Consider the following 19,778-nt stretch of genomic DNA (forward strand, 5'->3'; position numbering starts at 1 on the left):
GTCTAAAGACACACACACACACACACACACACACACACACACACACATTTGTAATCTGCACTCATATAATTTCACTATACATTTATGCTGGGTTGACACATCTCAGAGGCATTCCAATATGGTTTGCTCCATGTATATATCCAGGAATATAGAATACAGTATACCCGATATAGATATATATATAGTACTCCAATATTCCAATACGCACTTAGTATAGAATATTTTTATAATTAGATAGACAATTAGCTAGAGGCAGCCCAACCACTAAGTTCCCTGAAGGCTAGGGGCGGGATTTATCAATACTCGCATTTCTGTAGTGAAGTGGAGTCCTTTTTTTCGTGGTGTTTTCGCGTGCTTTTTACGGAGTTTTCCGCGTTATGTATGATTTTTTTCCCTCTGTTCTTAGGTCTGCGGTAATGCAGACCTCCGTCGGAATCTTTTCGTTGTTTTTTTTTTGTGCGCATGCGCAGATGCGTCCTGCTGCTGGCTGGGTTTCCCCGGCTCGCAGCGCTCAGCTTTTGTTTGACTTATGCCTTGTATTGCTGGCGAACTGCAGTTGTGACAGTTCAATTATTAAAGTATAATATATTTCCAGTGTTTTATTTACCTTATGAAAACAGGTTGTGCTGTGGGATGTATTTTACTTGTTGTATGGGAGGCAAGATTGGTTCTTTTTTGGAAGGTGTGAGGCACAGATCATCAGGGCTAGGCAAGCGGCAGTGTACCTCACTGCCTCTTGCCTAGCCCTGATGATCTGTGCCTCACACCTTCCAAAAAAGAACCAATCTTGCCTCCCATACAACAAGTAAAATACATCCCACAGCACAACCTTTTTTCATAAGGTAAATAAAACACTGGAAATACATTATACTTTAATAATTGAACTGTCACAACTGCAGTTCGCCAGCAATACAAGGCGAATTATGTCCAAAAAAAGCTGAGCGCTGCGAGTGGTAATACATAACACAGCGCTTCAGCTGCAATACACTACAATGGTATCATCTTGCGCGCCGGAAACTCCGCGATATTTCAACCCAGCGTTTTTTCAAGAACAAGAATACGAAACTTTGATATTGAAAAGGCCTCCATAGGCGGCCAGATACTACCACGCCGACAGGCAGCCCACAAACCAGCCTGCGCCGGTACCCACACACCAGCCTGCCGATTCAATTCAGGGCAATAACCCGATCCAACCCCCCGGCCTCCCTGCGCTGGACGCTAAGGGAAGGGGTGAGAGAGGGAGAGGAGAGACACCAGCGGCAGCCATTTTAAGCACAGATATCCCTGAAACGTGCACCCTATTCTTGCCCCGTGCAGGTCTCTGCTCCCTGTTATACCCGGAGCCCCAAACTGCATACCCATAGCGGGATCCTCAGTTTTACCCTACGACCCTTACATATATAAACACAGCTAAGTGCCCACCTGGTTATCAGCTACTTAGCCGATCCATGCTGGGGTGCTTACACTTCTGCAATACCCCTCCTTGCTGGGCTGAAATCTTTATTGCCAACATACAGCAACACGCTGTAACTGCTCCTTAGACACAGAACTGTGCCACAGACCTGCTAAATCTACCAACATAGTGCAGCTGCCACCCCCCACTGTACACGGCTTCTGTTCTACTCTATCTCTCTCCCTGTGTTGGGGGAAGAGCTGTGTACGCAACCTGATGATATGAACATTACACCTGCAAGATTGGCTCAACATGGCTGATAATGCTACCTACTTCTATGTTATCTCTATTCATTTGTTGCTTTGAAATGTGACTGTAATACACTCAGCCTCAGATGCTAATGCGGATACTAGCTGCACCACTTAGCGAATACTATCATCTCAGTGAAATGTGACTTGCTCTCTTTGCTTGAGCACACCTGCAACATTCTACCCATCTATCCCTGCATGGGCCAGTACCTATCGCAAATACCTACCGGAGGAGGTGTATGGAAAAATTTTTAGTGCCTTACTCAATGTCCTCCACAGGTTCATCTCGCATCTCACCTACTGACTCCCAGTGTGGCTATTCGTCAGACTCTGATCGCTCCATCACCCGCCTAAGCTCTCAAAACAAAAGAAAAACCACAAACACACCCAGATCCTCTAAAATGATATTGCAGCAGTTATAGGCCCAATGCTAGACGAAAAGTTGGCGGGGCTTAAGACCTCCATTGACTCTACCTTGGCGCAACTTACTCAGCACTCCCAATGCCTAGACACTGCTGAACAAAGAATATCCTCCCTTGAAGACTACCTCCAGGCCGCACAAAACACAATGGCCACACACTCCAAGGAAATACTTACCTTATCTGAAAAATTGGATGATTTGGAGAACCGAAATCGTCGTAATAATCTAAGGGTGGTAGACATACCGGAGTCAATTAAGGGACATGAACTCATGGACCTCCTTGCTTCCTGGATCCCAGAGCAACTGGCACTGGACCTTAAAGGGTCGCCTTTGGCAATCGAGAGGGCGCACAGTATCGGCCCAGACAGGGCCAACCCTAATGGCAGACCAAGGCCGGTCATTATGCGTATCCTTAATTATGCCGATAAAGTGAAAGTCCTGGATCACTACCGGAAAACAGACAGCATCACGTACAAGGGCGACCGTCTCCTCATCTTCCAGGACTTCTCTAATCTGGTGGCCTCTAAACGCAGAGATTTCGCGCCTATATGCAAATTTCTCATTGATTCTAAAATTAAGTTTTCACTGCTGTACCCGGCTCGCCTTCGTGTGTTTTGGGATGGCCAGACGCTTTTTTTTTATGACCCTGCCAAAGCCATGGCTCATTTTTCAATTTCCGAGACTTGACTGGGAGGTCTGCAGGGCCGGATTAACAATGGGCCTGATGGAGCTACAGCTCCAGGCCAACTCTCCAAATAGGCCCATTTTGTAGCCGAGGGCCAGGGCTTTCCAACGACCCTGGCCCCGCGTTGCTAGCCTCCTGGGAACCGGAGATACCACCAGGCAAAGCTGGAACATTTTCCCCATAGGATAACATGGGACCCGCTAATTCCGACCCCACCCGGTTCCAACGGCTGCCAGTTCCCCCTCCGGCATCACAGAAGCTTGAGGTTGATCTCAAATCGCTGGGCCTTCAATCTGATACCAGGCTGGTCCATATGGGTTCATTGGTTCTAGAGATATTGCGGGTAAACCGATTTTTTTTCTTTTCTGAAATGTAATTTCTTGGCTGTTCATGTTGTTTGAGGGCAGATTTCTCTGGAACCAAATGGCCCAGATTCACGGAAACAAAATCATTTGAAGCCCACATGAAAATGGGTCAGTTGGTTCCGAAGATATAGCTGGTTATTTAAAGGGGGAGTTATCTCCCCCTCACACCAGAAAATGCAGGGACTAGTCTGGTATAAAAGGGGCCAGCCCAGGAATGTCCATGCATGATCGTGGGACCATATTACTGGGTAAATCCCTGCATTTTATGGTGTGAAAGGGGTATTATTTCAAATAGCCAGGACCTGCAGTGCTCTGAATACAGCCGGGCAGCCCCCTGTTCTCTGCCCGGCTGTCCTTTTTGCCCGGCGGCGGCTGTCCCCCAGTTACCGCGAGCAGGGCGTAGCTAAGGGTTCATGGGCCCTGGTGCGAAAGGTCAGCTTGGGGCCCCCCTACATACAACAAAATTGTGGAACTACACGTCCCAGAATGCCCTGCCACAGATTTTAGATAATGGATTTCTAAAACTGTGACAGGGCATGCTGGGACGTGTAGTTCCACTGTAACAGTGGAACTACACATCCCAGCAGTTTTAGCAATTTTTCACATAAACTCAAAAGCCTGACAGGACTCACTGTAGTCCGATACAGGGTGCCGGGCGGTCCTGCTCCTGGCAGCCTACTCCACTCCGCTATGCTGCATCAGCTGGCTCAGCCCAGGCTGTGTCGGGCGCCGACGTGCTGTGTGATGGCGCGGAGGGAGAGGGAGGGGGAGGTTGGAGCCCACGTGTGTCGCGCTGACGTCACGCGGCAAGGGGTCCCCTTCCTATTGGCTGCCTGCGGCTGGGGACGGGACACGGTGGCCGTATCTGAGCTGTGATTGGCTGCAGCAGGGGGATTCTGAGCCGCTGCAGCCAATCACAGCTCAGATACGGCCACCGTGTCCCGTCCCCAGCCGCAGGCAGCCAATAGGAAGGGGACCCCTTGCCGCGTGACGTCAGCGCGACGCACGCGGGCCCGCAAAGCAGCACTGGGAATGGGTGTGACTGCGTCCTGTTCGCTTCCCTCTTCCAGGACAGTGGCGGGGGTTGGGCCCCCCTGGCTCAGGGGCCCGGTCGCATCTGCGACCGCTGCGACCCCTGTAGCTACGCCACTGACCGCGAGCATGTATTCCCCTTTGGTAATGAGCATGTAATCCCACAGTGCAATGAGCATGGAACCCCTGGCAATGAGCATGTAGGTAAGCAGCATTTATGTAGCATAATTTTTAGTAGGCATTATGGTGTTTGGCATAGTACGTAATGGACATTATGGTGTGTGGCTTTAACATGTAATGGGCATTATGGTGTAAATTTTTAAAGCGCGCCTTCGGCGCGCAATGCCCCTGTTTGTGGGACATATTGTGCATTATTGCTCAATCTGTTTGGTATAGTGTTTATTTTGGGTCAATCCTGTGGCAAAATGTGAATTTTGCCTTAATCTGTGTGACATAACGTGAATTTTGACTCAATCCATGTGCCATAGGGTGAATTTTGGCTCAGTCTGTGTGAATTTTGGCTCATTCCATGTGGCATATTGTGTAAGAGGCAAGTAAAGTATAAAGGAGTTACTATTGTTACATGATTTGTATAAGGGGTATATGGTGTGGTAAACTTAGGTGACCACATAAAAGGTGCTGAAATGTTGTCTACCAAGTTTCGGCTTTCGGTATTTTTTTTATGACTGGAATGCCGCCTCACCCCACAAGTATCTTAGGACATCGGCGTCCTGCGGGTGCACCTTTGGAGGGCACCCTGCAATATATCTCCCTGCATTTGTCCTATGCCAGCCCTTTGTCTTTTCCAGGCATATGTAATTAGTTGAAAGTATTTACACAAATAGAGACACACCCATGAGCAGACCACTTAAACACTGGTCATGCCCCCATATTATTAGGTGCTGGCCACAACCTTATCATTGTGCATAATAGGCCCTTGATAATTTTCAGCTCCAGGCCCATTTAGACCTTAATCTGGCTCTGGAGGTCTGGCGTCCCCGGACACTTGAGGGCCCGCTGATGAGTGCCTCTTTACTTTATCATTGCAAATACATGTTGTAATATGTGCTCTTAATTTTTCTCCACTGAGATGGTATATTGATCTAGCCGCTGAACATCTGATAGGTTTAGATTTATGACTCTCTTACTTTTTCTACATGTTTTGATGTTATGTTATGTATCTGCCCGTCCTTTTAACGGACCCCGTCCCACTATGGGATTACCCCCCTCTGCTCGCTGGGACAGAGAGGGGCCCCTCATTTTGATAATATTCTATTTCAATATGATCCTCCCAACGGGAATTGGCTGATATGACCAGTCAGTTACCCTCCTGAAACACAACAGGAGAAGATTCCGCACTTCTTACTTTTAATATAGTCTCTTGGAATGTCGAGGGCCTTAACCATCCCATCAAACGCAAAAAGGTCATCTCCCACCTTAACCGTATAAAACCCCATATCGTTTTTTTACAAGAAACCCATTGGGTGGAGGGCTCTCATCCCTCCCTCAAGGCCCCATGGCTGGGGGAATGCATCTCGGCATCCTTTACTAACAAAACCAGGGGAGTAGATATCCAGTTCAACAAGGGCCTTCCATAATCCATAACTAGCAGATTCATAGACCCAGAAGGCAGTATTATTATTTTAAACGTAATTCTAGATGGCACTCAATACACATTGCAAAATGTCTATGAACCAACTAATCCTGAGGAATCTTTTTTTGCTACTTTATTACAGAAATTGCTAGCCTGGGGGTACACCAACCTTATTTTAGGTGGAGACCTCAATACAGTTGTGGAGCCATCCATGGACAGATCCGGGGTGAGTACTGTCAGGTCTCAATCCTCTTCTACCCTCCTCTCTCCCTTATGCTCTCAACTAGGCATCAGTGATCCCTGGCGTATATTTCACCCACTACAACACGACTACACATTCTACTCACATCCACACTCAACACACTCTAGAATAGATTCTTTTTCTTTCTGATCATCTCCTCTCCAAGGTGACACACACGGCCATACATGATATAATAATATCCGATCACGCTCCTATATTACTGACCATGCAATTGAATGTGCCCCAGACCTACACTAAATGCTGGTGGTTCCCTGCACACTTATTTCATTCAGAAGACTTTCTTCTACATCTTAAACATGCCTGGTCCAACTTTATCACTGACAACTCAGCTCAGGCAGAGAATCACCAGGTATACTGGACCACGTCAAAAGTGGTTCTTAGGGGACATATCATGTCATATGTACACTCCAAACGGAAAAAAATCACAACCCAACTACACACCCTTAGCATTGCACTGACCCTGGCATATAACACATATAAGAGACAGGACACCCCGGCACACAGAGAAGAACATCTATCCGTAAAACAAATATACAATACCTTTCTTACCGAACAAGCCCAATCCTCACATAATTACTATCGTAATAAATTGCATAGATTTGGCAACAAATCGGGGAAACTGTTAGCCAACCTGATGAAAGGACCCCAGTCCCGTACATGGGTCAAGACTATTAACAACTCTGGAGTCCTTATCACGGATCCTAACCAAATAAGCGGTGAATTCTCTAAATTCTAAGACTCCCTATACTCTCAAGAACCATCTGACACGCAGGCTAGTGAGGCATTTCTGGCAGGAACCGAACTGCCCACATTGACACAAGAGGAAAGGGATCTTCTAGATTGTTCGGTCACAGAGGAGGAGGTGATGGACACCATTAAAGCCCTACCCAATGGCAAAAGCCCAGGCCCGGATGGATACGGGGCGGAATTCTATAAACTATTAAAGGGGGATATAACACCAACCCTTACATTGCTATATAACCACCTAATCACTGGGGAAATGCCACTCAGATTCAACGAAGCCAGAATTATAGTCTTATTAAAACCAGGCAAAGACCCAACTTTAATGGGCTCATATCGCCCAATCTCTCTTTTAAACCAAGACTTTAAAATCTTAACTAAACTGATGGCTAACCGCCTACAAAAATGTCTGCCTCGCCTGATCTCGCCAGCCCAGTTGGGATTTGTGAAGGGTAGACAATCGGTAATGGGCGTTCGTGTGGCCATAGCAGCAATAACGCACACACCCGACTTCACAACCTCCAAAACAACATCCTTATTAATTTAGATGCCGAGAAGGCTTTCGATAAGATTTCTTGGGCACATCTACACAACATACTATCAAGGCAACTCTTTGGGAGACCCTTCAGAGGGCTGGTTCAGGCGATGTACACTCTTCCAACAGCCCAGGTGATGGTAAATGGCATAGCATCCCCGCCCTTCTGTCTTGAGCGAGGTACGAGACAGGGTTGCCCCCTCTCGCCCCTACTTTTTAGTCTAGCACTCAAACCACTTATAAGGCATTTCACCTCCTCCCCTGACCTTGCAGGAATAACAATTGGCAACAGAGAGTTAAAAGTCATCGCATTCGCGGACGATGTTCTCCTTTTCCTATCTAACCCAAAACACTCTGTCCCTTACCTTATAGATATCATAACTCGCTTCTCTTCATTTGCCGGCTTCTCTATAAATTTTGCCAAATCAGAAGCACTGGCCATCTTTGGCCAAATTAGAATGGATTGGGCCATTCCCTTTCCCTTTAAATGGGCCGCAACATACATCACATATCTAGGCATCGCCCTACCTCCTCATCCTCATAAATTATATATGTATAATATCACCCCAGTTATTCATAAAATTCAAACAGAACTCAACCTGTGGCAAAATTTACCCCTAAACTTACTAGGTAGATGCAACCTATTCAAAATAGCAAGCTTTCCAAAATTACTTTATGTGATGCAGATGACACCAATCCTGCTCTCTAAATCAGACATATCCTCACTCCATTCTATGCTTACCAAATTTATTTGGAATTCTAAAAGACCTAGAGTCAGCCTCTGTAAATTGATGCAGACAACTCAGAGGGGTGGCCTTAATCTGCCTAACATAAAATTACAACCTGGCATGCATCCTCCGCTTTGCAGTAGACTGGATCAATGACACTGCCATTTACATGATGCGGCCCTAGACTCACAGTTAAGCGTCCCTCTCTCACTTAGCTTCCTCCTACATGCACGCCCATCGCAGCGAAGTGCCCCTCAATTCAACAACCCCCTATTAGCTTCCACTATATATGCTTGGAGACGTGCGAGAAAGTCCCTAGGCTTAAAGCACTTTTATTCCCTATCCCTTCCGTTGGTTGGTAACTTGGAGTTCCAAAGGGGAGACGCTAGATCACCATTTATGGCCTGGCGGTCCCATGGCATTTCATGCTTAAGGCATCTACTCAACACTTCTAACACCCCACTCACATTCGAGGAAGCAACACAACGTTACAAACTTCTGCCTAGCCATGCCTTTTCATACACCCAAGCTACTCATTACCTCAGATTTGTCCTAGCTAAACTACAACCTCAGGATATTACGAACCCATTGGATTCGGTTATCCGCACCCAATCACACTCGGTTTCCATTATATATGGACGCATACGCCCGGAGCTAGACCCCGATACAGATTTGCCGGCACTCACGAAGTGGGCTACACAATCCTCCTCGCTAGACTCTGAGGCCATACTAGACACTTTCCTCATTAACCTCAAACTTGTCACGGCCAGCTCCTACCAGGAAATGCTATATAAAATCTTCCATAGAGCCTATCTCTCACCCAAACATTGCTACCTCATGGGCACAACTGAACGGTCAGATTGCTCCAAATGCCATGCCCCGGAGGCAGACATTCATCATTGTCTATGGTAATGCCCCCAAATACAGACATTCTGGCACGCGTTACATAATTATGCCACAACCACACTTAAACTAACATTTAACTGTACTGATTCCTGGGCTCTTTTTGGTCATATTGCCGATCAACCTAACATACCCAAGAATGACAAAAAATTCCTTATACTACTTTCAGCGATAGGCAAAAAAGCAATTTTACAGCAGTGGATACAGACTTCGCCCCAATTAGTGGAGATGGCAACTTCACACCTTCTTTTCTTATTCACGATGGACTGGCTGGAGACCTCGCTTCATAAAGAACTCCTCACCCCCAAATTATTCACTTGTTGGAGCAAATTCATCCACAACCTCCCATCCCGCACTAAACAGGCAATTCAGGGTTGCTTTCAAAACACATCCTGGTATTCTCTTCAACAATTGCAAAACGCTCCACCCATTATCATCGATCAATGATCGTTGATCGAATCCCCTTGCACTAACTTAGACATATACTCCCTCCCTCCCCTCTCACTCTTCCATCCTCTCTTCCACCCCAACCCCTCGACTCTCCTTCTCCTTCTAACCTCTACACCGATTGGATCTCTCCGTGGATGGGTCGGCGGTCCGGGACGGCTGCTGGGCAGGTACTCTGGTTCAATTTGTCTTGGTTGTCTACCATGTTGAGGTAGGACCAGACAGTTCGTTTGTATGTTTTACTTGCTATTATTCATAGCTCATTTATTCGTTCTTGTTTTTCTTTTTTGTTTATTTTTATTTATGATTCTGGATACTCTGACCACTATGTCAATTTAATGATATAGCCGGATGATAAATGGGGAGTTTATTCTAAAGAATATTTGTTGAGAAATATCAATAGTACCGTTTGATGACTATGCCTCTATGAACACCTCGAGAAATACTTCCCGTCTTACCCATATAGTGAACTGTTATAGAAAATGTTAGAAAATGTTTTGGATCCTCATTGATGCTATTGTAATGTTATCATCCACGTAAGGATGCACTGTATCACTGTTCTATTTTATGAGATCCAATAAAAAATATGTTGGAAAAAAAAGAATACGAAACTTTATTGATACATCACACGAACACTCTGCACAAGTGAAAACAGGATGTCAGCGCGACGGTAAGCATTGATACATCCCGCCCTAGGGAACAAAAACTAGAAATGCACAACCCGATAGTGGTATGGCGCCTTAAATATATCATTTAAACCATAGAATTCAGGTATTAGTGTCCATAAGCTCCAGTGAAATAGAAAAGACGTTGTTCATCCAAAAGACGTATTAAGTCCTTCAATAAGTTGATACAAGATATACAAGTAGTTCCTCAATCAAGGGTACAGTACGGGATGTTTCTGTACTGTACCCTTGATTGAGGAACTACTTGTATATCTTGTATCAACTTATTGAAGGACTTAATAAATACGTCTTTTGGATGAACAACGTCTTTTCTACTTCACTGGAGCTTATGGACACTAATACCTGAATTCTGTGGTTTAAATCATGGGTCTTCAAACTGCGGCCCTCCAGATGTTGTGAAACTACAAATCCCAGCATGCCTTGCCACAGTTTTGCTATAAGGGAGTGTTAAAACTGTGGCAAGGTATGCTGGGACTTTTGGTTTCACAACATGTGGAGGGCCACAGTTTGAAGACCCATGGTCTAAATTATATATTTAAGGTGCCATACCACTATCAGGTTGTGTATATATATATATATATATATATATATATATATATATATATATATATATATAATCAACAGGGAGCTCACCATAATAAACTGACTCGCCTTAATACACGAGTAATTAAATAAAAATTGGGGCTTTAGTTCATGAATTGATCAATGAATTTAAGCTAGCAGCCCATCGCCAAGGGACCATTTCACTGCAAGTCCTACTCTAACATCCAGTCTTTTAAATAACCTGGTAACTGCTGACACATTTTAGCTGCTATGTGTTTGTTTCCTGTTTTAACGCTCATCTGCCAAACAACTTATGGCTTTTAAAAGTGAGACAGACGATATCACAACGCCGGAATTACTGCTGCTCAATGAAATAAAAAATAGCGGTACTTGTTTCCAAGGGCGTCCAGTTTCACTACGTATGGTACGGAAGTGAAATCGCATTGCATGCGTGTTTCTGCATGCGATGCGATTTTCCTATGTAATTTATTCACAGCTATTACCCCCCCTGCGATTGTATAGGGTGCAATGCTATTTACTTTACTATACAGTTGTATGAGATGCAATGAGATTGAGGCACCCCCCCCCCCAGTATACATGCCACCCTGAAGCGTGGCGAGGGTCGGCAGAACGCGTCGTCCTGACCTTTTCATACCCCCACTATCCACGTCGACGTGGAGTTGATTTTATATAGTGTGGCGAGTGCAGCGAGCCACCGAGCCTGAAGCATGGGGAGGGGACAAGTAATGCATGAATGCATGTAATGTAATCCACGTCCCCTCGCAGGGCTCGCTGCGCTCGCCAAACTATATAGCATCAACTCCACGACGACGAGGATAGTGGGGGAATGAAAAGGTCGGTAGGACGCGTTCCGCCACCACTCGCCACGCTTCGGGGTGGCGTGGATACTGGGGGGGGGGGGGGGTGCCTCAATCTCATTGCACCTCATACAACTGTATAATAAAGTAAATGGCATCGCACCCTATACAATCGCATGCAATTTTGCGGTGCAATGCGATCACACTGCCCGTGGGGGGGGATAGCAGTGAATAAATTACATAGGAAAATTGCATCACATTGCATGCGTTCGCATCGCACGCAAAAACGGCATGTGATGCAACGCAATTTTCTTACGCAGAATCGCCCCCTGCTAGGAAACAAATACCAAAATAGCTTGTGGCCTGGTAGCCACAGCTCATGAGTCATGAGTCAAAAATACCATCCATACTCCTCCTATATATATCATTACATGAGTGTCATAGCAAATATTAGACAACAGTGTCAGTGAGGAGATTATTGGCTCTTTCATGTGCCATATGAATTGTCATTGATCTCATTCTCCAGTCGGTGTAAATTATCCATTGAATTTTGGGCCAACTCTACTGAAGAGATCACTTTGGGCCTTATTTTGGTTCATTCTTTCTGACAAAATCCTTCTTAGATGGGCAAAACCATGTGCACTGCAGGTGGGGCAGATGTAACATGTGCAGAGAGAATTAGATTTGGGTGGGGTTTTACTTCAAAGTGAGATCTATATTGCAGTGTAAAAATAAAGCAGTCAGTATTTTCCCTGCACAGAAACAAAATTACTCACCCAAATCTAATTATCTCTGCACATGTTACATCTGGCCCCCCTGCAGTGCACATGGTTTTGTCCATCTAAGAAGGATTTTGTCAGAAACAATGAACCAAAATAAGGCCCCTAGTGATGATCCACAGCTATCTCTGCAAACTAGTCCTTATGCCATGCCTGTAAGGGGCAGGCTCGCCAATTGTCCAAGTCTTTGTTGGAGCAAGTGTACCAATACCATTTGTAAATACATTACTTACCATATATCTGTAGCTGCTCACCTGATTTCCACCATTTACATAGCCATCTTTCCAGTGTTTTCTGCAAATAGGAATGTATACCATGCATTTACTGGGTTATTTTTATGGGATAAGGTTATACCATCATTTCCTTTACTGAGGTAGTAATATCATATCATTTCCTTTACTGAGGTAGTAATATCATATGGTGGATGTTATGTGTCTCTATATAAGAGTCTATTTATTAATACAGGTTGAGTATCCCTTATCCAAAATGCTCGGGACCAGGAGAATTTTGGATAACGGATTATTCCGTATTTCGGAATATTTTAACCCCTTCCCGACATTTGACGTACATGTACGTCATGGTCGGGAAGGACTTCCCGACATTTGACGTACATGTACGTCATGACTTCTAACTGTCACTGCGTCTAGAGACGCAGTGACAGTTAGGTGATGTCTGCTGTCCCTGACAGCAGACATCCCCCCTCGCCGCCCAGGGGGGGCAGGGGTGCCCCCCCGGTCGGCGATCGCTGTGATTGGCTGTTCAAATCTGAACAGCCATTCACAGCGTTTCCTGTGTTACCGGCGGCTAAGCCGCTCGGTAACACAGGGATCGGTGGTGATCGGTGCTGTCAAGTACAGCACCAATCACCACCGATGTGCAGCCCCCCGTCGAAACCGCCGGGCACTCACCCGGCAGCAGCAGCAGCTCCCCCGGCTCCCCCGGAGCGTCTGGAGCGCACGCAGCGCTGCCCTCCTCCCCCCTCCCCCCCGCAGCAGCAGCAGCAGCAGCATCAAGCTGCAGAACAAGTAAAAAATGAAATATATGCACTGAAAAATATATTTTTATATATATATATATATATATACACACACATATATATATATATATATGTGTGTATATATATGTATATATATATATATATACACACATATATATATATATATGTGTGTGTGTGTGTGTGTGTATATACCGCACCGATTACCACCGATCGCCAGCCCCCCCCCCCCCCTCCCACCCGGCAGCCCCCCTCCCTCCCACCCACCCGGCTGCCGCAGCGCCAGCACCCCTCCCACCCAGCCGCAGCGCCAGCCCCCCTCCCAAAGCTGGTGACTAAAATGGGGTCACTTGTGGGGGGGTTCCACTGTATTGGTGCTTCGGGGGTCTTGCTAATGCGACATAGCACCCACCATTCATTCCACCACCAAAAATCACTCCTTCCCTTCTGAGTCCTGCCATGCACCCAACTGGTATTTTTTGGTCACACGTGAGGCATTGCCGTACTCAGGAGATTTTGGGGTGCTTTGTGTCCTTCATTCCTTGTGAAAATAAAAAATTTTGAGCCAGAACTGCATTTTTCTGTAAAAAATTACATTTTTTTACACAAAAATGCAGATCTGGCTCAAAATTTTTCATTTTCACAAGGAATGAAGGAGACAAAGCACCCCAAAATCTGTGCCCCAATTTCTCCCGAGTACGGCAATGCCTCATGTGTGACCAAAAAATACCAGTTGGGTGCATGGCAGGACTCAGAAGGGAAGGAGTGATTTTTGGATTTTGCAGCACAGATTCTGGTTGAATGACCCCCGAAACACCCATACAGTGGAACCCCCCCACAAGTGACCCCATTTTGCAAACTACACCCTTCAGGGAATTCATCAAGGGGTATAGTGTACATTTCAAACCCCCCGGGGTTTCACCAATTTTGATACAACTGAGCTGTGAAAATGAAAAATTAATTTTTTTCATTTTCACTGCCCAGTTGTACCACAATTGGTGAAACCCCTGGGGGTTTGAAATGTACACTATACCCCTAGATAAATTCCCTGAAGGGTGTAGTTTGCAAAATGGGGTCACTTGTGGGGGGGTACCTAACTTTTAGCATCTTATGGTGCCTAGAAACCTACATTGTGCCTAAAAAATAATCTCATAAAAAGGAGGCTCCAAAATCAAGTAGGTGCTCCTTCTATTATGAAGCCTGTGGTTTGGTCACCGTGCACACTAGGGCCACATATAGGATATTTATGAAAACCAAAGAATTGGGGGAATCAATTTTTAGTCACATTTCTCTAGTAAAATCTACTGTGTTCCTTAGAAAAATGTATTAAAATTGCAAATCTGCAAAAAAAATGAAATTTTGAAATTTCACCTACACTTTCTTTTAATTCCTGTGAAACACCTAAAGGGTTAACAAACTTCCAAAATGCTGTTTTGAATACTGTGAGGGGTGCAGTTTTTGAAATGGCATCATTTATGGGGGTGTCTCACATACAAGTCACTCAAAGTCACATCATAACTGACCTGGTCCCTAAAAAAATCAGAGTTTGAAATTTTCTTGAAAATTTGAGAATTTGCTATTCATATTTGAAGCCTCCTAGTGTCCAAAAAAATGAAAAGGAGGTTGAAATAATGATTGCAACATAAAGTAGACATATGGTCTTTGTTAGTTATTAACTATTTTGAGTGGTATGTTTATTTGTCTCACAAGCAGAAAATGTGACATTTTGCAAATTGCAAAATTTTCCATTTTTTCACGACATTTTGGTATTTTTCACAAAAAAACACAGACTGTATCGACCCAAATTTACCACTAACTTGAAGTACAATGTGTCACGAGAAAACAATCTCAAAATCACTGGGATAAGTTAAAGCAAAAAAAAGTTATCCCCACTTAAGTGAAACATGTCAGATTTGAAAAAAATGGCTCTGTCAGGAACGCAAAAACTGGCTCTGTCAGGAAGGGGTTAATATTTCAATGATGTATTTTGAAGTATCTTGCATTTATGCTGTATAAATACATAATATACACACAAATATATTTTATTACCACATAAAATACACACAAATATATTTTAATTGTTCAAAAAACAAGGTTTCAAAACGTGAAACAAAATGTGTGTACTATCTCAGCTTTGAATTTGAATGCCAAGCAATCATTGTCTTGCACATATATAGTGCCAGTTACATATCATGTCCCTAGTGATGCTGTTACAAATGTCCCCAGTGAGTTTTTAGCAAAAAAAATATTTTTTTTTCACTTTCTGGAATGTCCGTATTTCGGAATAATTCGGATAACGGATATTCGGATACGGGATACTCGACCTGTACTGCACAGGGTATATAGAGCGCTTTGTTATTTAATAATGGGACCCCATGCATGTGAGAGCTGCACTGCCAGCTTTGAAATAATATCCATATTTAATCTTTGGGAGGTTTGGTCACTGTACCCGTAAGCTGCTTGTCCAGAATCCTGACAAAGTCGGAAATTTACTAAGATGGGATGTTGCTATGGGCAACCAATCCGAATCTACTTATTTATTTAGCATCTTCTAGAAATGAATAGATAGTATCTGAGTGGTTGACCTAAGCAACTTACCATTTGAAATACAACTCTCATCTTTAAATTTTCACCAAAGTATTGTGTCATTTGGTCACATTGAGTGCTTGGGAAGAAATCCTATAGTCACGGTTTGAGGTGCACCAGCTTGTGCAAGTAGCCCTTATCAGCACTGGCATACATGTGTACCAGCCCAACCATGGTACAAGAATCCATGTGAAATCAGGCAGATATCTGTCTATGCTCATCTTTAAGAGGCCGACTGAATATTGACCCTACCTGCGAACATCACCTAATTACACCTACAGGTGAAGCTGGTCTTACCTTTGCAGGGGCGGGCGTTTCTACCGCCAACTCGACGCCAGCCGTTGGGAGGGGGCGCGTGCACAAACACATGTTTAACTACTAAATATCCCATGATCTATTTTTCTTCTAGCCAGAGGCATTACCGGGTGTGGTGGACACTTTGCATTACTGCATCTGCCCCAAAAAGGGGTGTAGACTAAAATAAAGGGACATGGTTTCACAGGAATGTCTATTTCAACCCTCCAGGGGCTTGCTCAGCATCCACGGATGCTGGCTGCTCCTGGATTAATGGTCAGTGAGAGGAGCCAGATGCTGCCGGGAATATCACACTCCAGCACATGGCTCCTGTCACTGCAGAAGAGCCGGCACTTTGGTGTCACTCACTCTGAGGATTACACCCAGGCTTAAATCGTCTCTGGTATAGAGGTAGTATGATTGAAAACTAGTTGATTGCATTTATTTACAGTGTATATACACAACACCCCTATAAAGAGACTTGATAGTTATACTCTTGCTTTTCCTCCCTGTCTCTATGATTTTTTCATATCTTGGTGGTTGTTATATACACTTTACATTTGTTTCCTTATTAGTCAGCGTATTATAGAATACTTGTTAAAAGCATGTCAAAATGACAGCTAAATCCCTATCTACTCCTACTTCCAATCTCTGTTTTCACAGCTCCCTCTGTCCATATTTGAAACAGATTGTTTTGCTAAGGTGAGGAGGATTTAGTGATACAATGGGCGGTTCAAAGTGCACATGGGCCCATGAGTCGTCATCCCACTATACACACCCCCCCCTCCCCCCACTATATATTAGGACAGAGGTTACCCAAACGCGGTCCTCAAGGCACCCCAACGGTCCAGGTATTAAGTATATCCATGCTTGGCCACAGGTGACTTAATTAGTAACTCAGTCAGTCTGATTAACCATCTGGGTACTTGTTTTTTAGCACGGCCACAATCTTTGGGATCGTGTACCTTTAAGTTAAGGTCCACGATCCCCGCGATGGACCCGATTTCCTTTGAAATCAGGTCCATTTTGCCGGCAAAGGAAAAATCGGGGGCATCACGTCGGTCGTGACCATTAACATTGGTCCCGACGCGACAGACGTGATGCCCCCAATCTTGCTATAGGCTTCAATGTTAAAATATTTTTTAACATTGAAATCGGGAGCATCGCGTCGGTCTTGTGCCATTATAATGGCACAAGATGAGATGGACTTGATTAAGTCCATCTCACATAGGAAAAAATGTGAAATGGGCCAATATGACCCATTTCACATTATATATGGCCCCGTCGTCACTCCACGATAGACGCCAACCCGAAGCGTGGCGAGCGCAGCGAGCCCGCGAGGGGCGGCGGTGCGCGTCCTCCGACCTTTTCATTCCCCTACTATCCACGTCGCCGTGGAGTTGAGAATATATAGTGTGGCGAGCCACCGAGCCCGAAGCGTGGCGAGCGGACGCGTATACCTGTGAAGTTATACGCGTCCCCTCGCGGGGCTCGCCACGCTTCGGGCTCGCCACACTATATATTCTCAACTCCACGCCGACCTGGATAGTAGGGGAATGAAAAGGTCGGAGGACGCGCACCGCCGCCCCTCGCGGGCTCGCTGCGCTCGCCACGCTTCTGGTTGGCGTCTATCGTGGGGTGGGGTTCACGGGGTTAAATTTGGGGGTCTAGGGAATATTTTACATTAAATGCAATGTAAAATCGGGTCCCAGGGACCCTATTCACATTTGATTCAATTAAAAAATCAGGTCGGTCGCGTCGATCGCATCGCATGCGACCGACGCGATTTTTCCGACACGACCACCCCGATGGAAATCGGTGTGGCCGTGCTAGGAAACAAGTACCACCATCTGTGCTGAGCCATGGACATACCTGAAACCTGGATCGTTGGGGTGCCTTGAGGACCGCGTTTGGGAACCTCTGTACTAGGAGCTTATGACACTTATTTCGGGGGTCATAATGGTACTCATATTCGCCTGGTGACATCTACAGAGTAACCCAGTAGCATACCACTGGTGCCTGTGCAGTGGATAGCAAGCTCTCTGGCACACTGGCGGAGTATTGGCTATCTTGTATGCAAGCATCACTGTAAAAATAACTAAACACAGCTCATAAATTCTTAAACCGTCAATGACTTTCTTACAATGTTTACTATGAACATATATCGGATAACTGGCTGACACTAACTCAGATGCTTACCATTGGGTGTATTTAGGGCTTGGTGTATAAACTTTGCACCTGGTCTCAGAAACACACTCATGTTAAACTCTGGACAGTCTTCTGCAGTGATGCCATAGTACTGGACGTCAGGACCATACTCTATGCTGTCTTCCGTGCATTCCCAGCAAGCATGAGCTGCGTTCAAGATATGGGTGATCCCAATCTTCTTCAACTTTTTCTTGTCACGTGCTATGACACTGTCACAATGTTAATGTAAACAAAATAAATAAATAGCAGTTTATGAGTCTATCGCAAAATGTTTTCACCAGCACTGGATCTGCCCAGGCCCCTAAACTTGTTTTGTGAATATCCGTATTACACTAGCATTGGATTCAACATATATAAAGTAAAAATGTGTAGTGCTGTGATGTGACACTTTCCTTGTTTTGTACAATCTCTACTTGCAATATCAGAATCTGATTAAACCTAAGGGATTGATTCAAAGGTGATTGCAAAGTTGCAGATGACTACAAGTGGTCAGCCACCGCACAGATGGAAAGAAATCCCGCCCTGTGTAAATCTGCGAGTGAATTGCGAAAATATCGCTGTTCAGTTCCTGTCGCATATCCATATGCAGTTCACGAACTATCGTCTGACCCTTCCACACCTCTGCAACAGATACAGGCTGATCAAGGCCTGCGCTGATGTCACACACCCCTTCCTTAAAACAGCAGGGCACGTCTGCGTATTTTCTTACACTCCCCAAAAAATGGCCGGTTACCATTCACCAAATGCCAACTTCCTGTCAGTTTGTGACAGGGGATTGCAATTAGAGCCACTCGATATTTTTGCACATATGTGCTACAATCCGTACGCATGCACAATTATTCGATAATCGAATGAATTGCAAATTTGCACATCAGCCATCAACTAGGAATAACCCCCTATGACCAATAATATGTTAATTACTCACATGCTCATCACATCAGTATTGACTAAAGCAAAATAATCTGCTGACACTACACAAATGCTGGCATCTGTTTTGGCCTCATATGCAGTTACTTCAAATGATCCCAATGTGAAATGTCATTGCACTATATATTACTTTGGTAATGGCACTTACGCATCCCCAAGGTATAGGTTTGGGAAGACTTGGTCCACGTGATGTGTATCCCCTGTGTAGTTTTCTAGAAGTGCCTCCAGCTCACATACAGGAGGGGGGTCCCTGCATATCTTCTTCATTTTGGGAGCACCCAGTAAAATCAGCTGCAGTGGAAGGAGATTCCTGGATGCAACAGTTGTGTCACATATATCAGACTGTCTCTCCGAAGTGACACTTGATGTATTGTAACAGCTGACAGTCTGTCACCAATGCTTCTGGAGGGGGCTGGGGAGGTTTAGACAGAGAGTGATTGTCCCAATAATGTCAACAGTGTTTTGGCATGACAATGAGTATGCTGTAGCGGAGAGGCAATGATCACAGAAACAAACAATGCACATTGTA

The 19,778-nt window shown here is 44.9% G+C and overlaps 1 protein-coding gene across 1 annotated transcript in view; it reads right to left on the bottom strand.

Annotated features, from left to right (window-relative positions):
• LOC146007686 (dual specificity phosphatase 29-like) overlaps positions 1 to 19,661 on the bottom strand; it is a 21,672-nt gene extending 2,011 nt beyond the window's left edge. The window contains exons 1-2 of the mRNA XM_083146219.1: positions 19,398 to 19,661; positions 18,314 to 18,531 (exon numbers count right to left, since the gene is read on the bottom strand). Coding sequence (XP_083002345.1) covers positions 18,314 to 18,531; positions 19,398 to 19,516 — 337 coding nt within the window. The 5' untranslated portion in view covers positions 19,517 to 19,661. The remainder of the gene's footprint in view (positions 1 to 18,313; positions 18,532 to 19,397) is intronic.
• Positions 19,662 to 19,778: the final 117 nt, after the last annotated feature.

This window comes from Crinia signifera, chromosome 6 (genome assembly GCF_055691185.1).
Source record: "Crinia signifera chromosome 6, ASM5569118v1, whole genome shotgun sequence".
Taxonomy (NCBI): domain Eukaryota; kingdom Metazoa; phylum Chordata; class Amphibia; order Anura; family Myobatrachidae; genus Crinia; species Crinia signifera.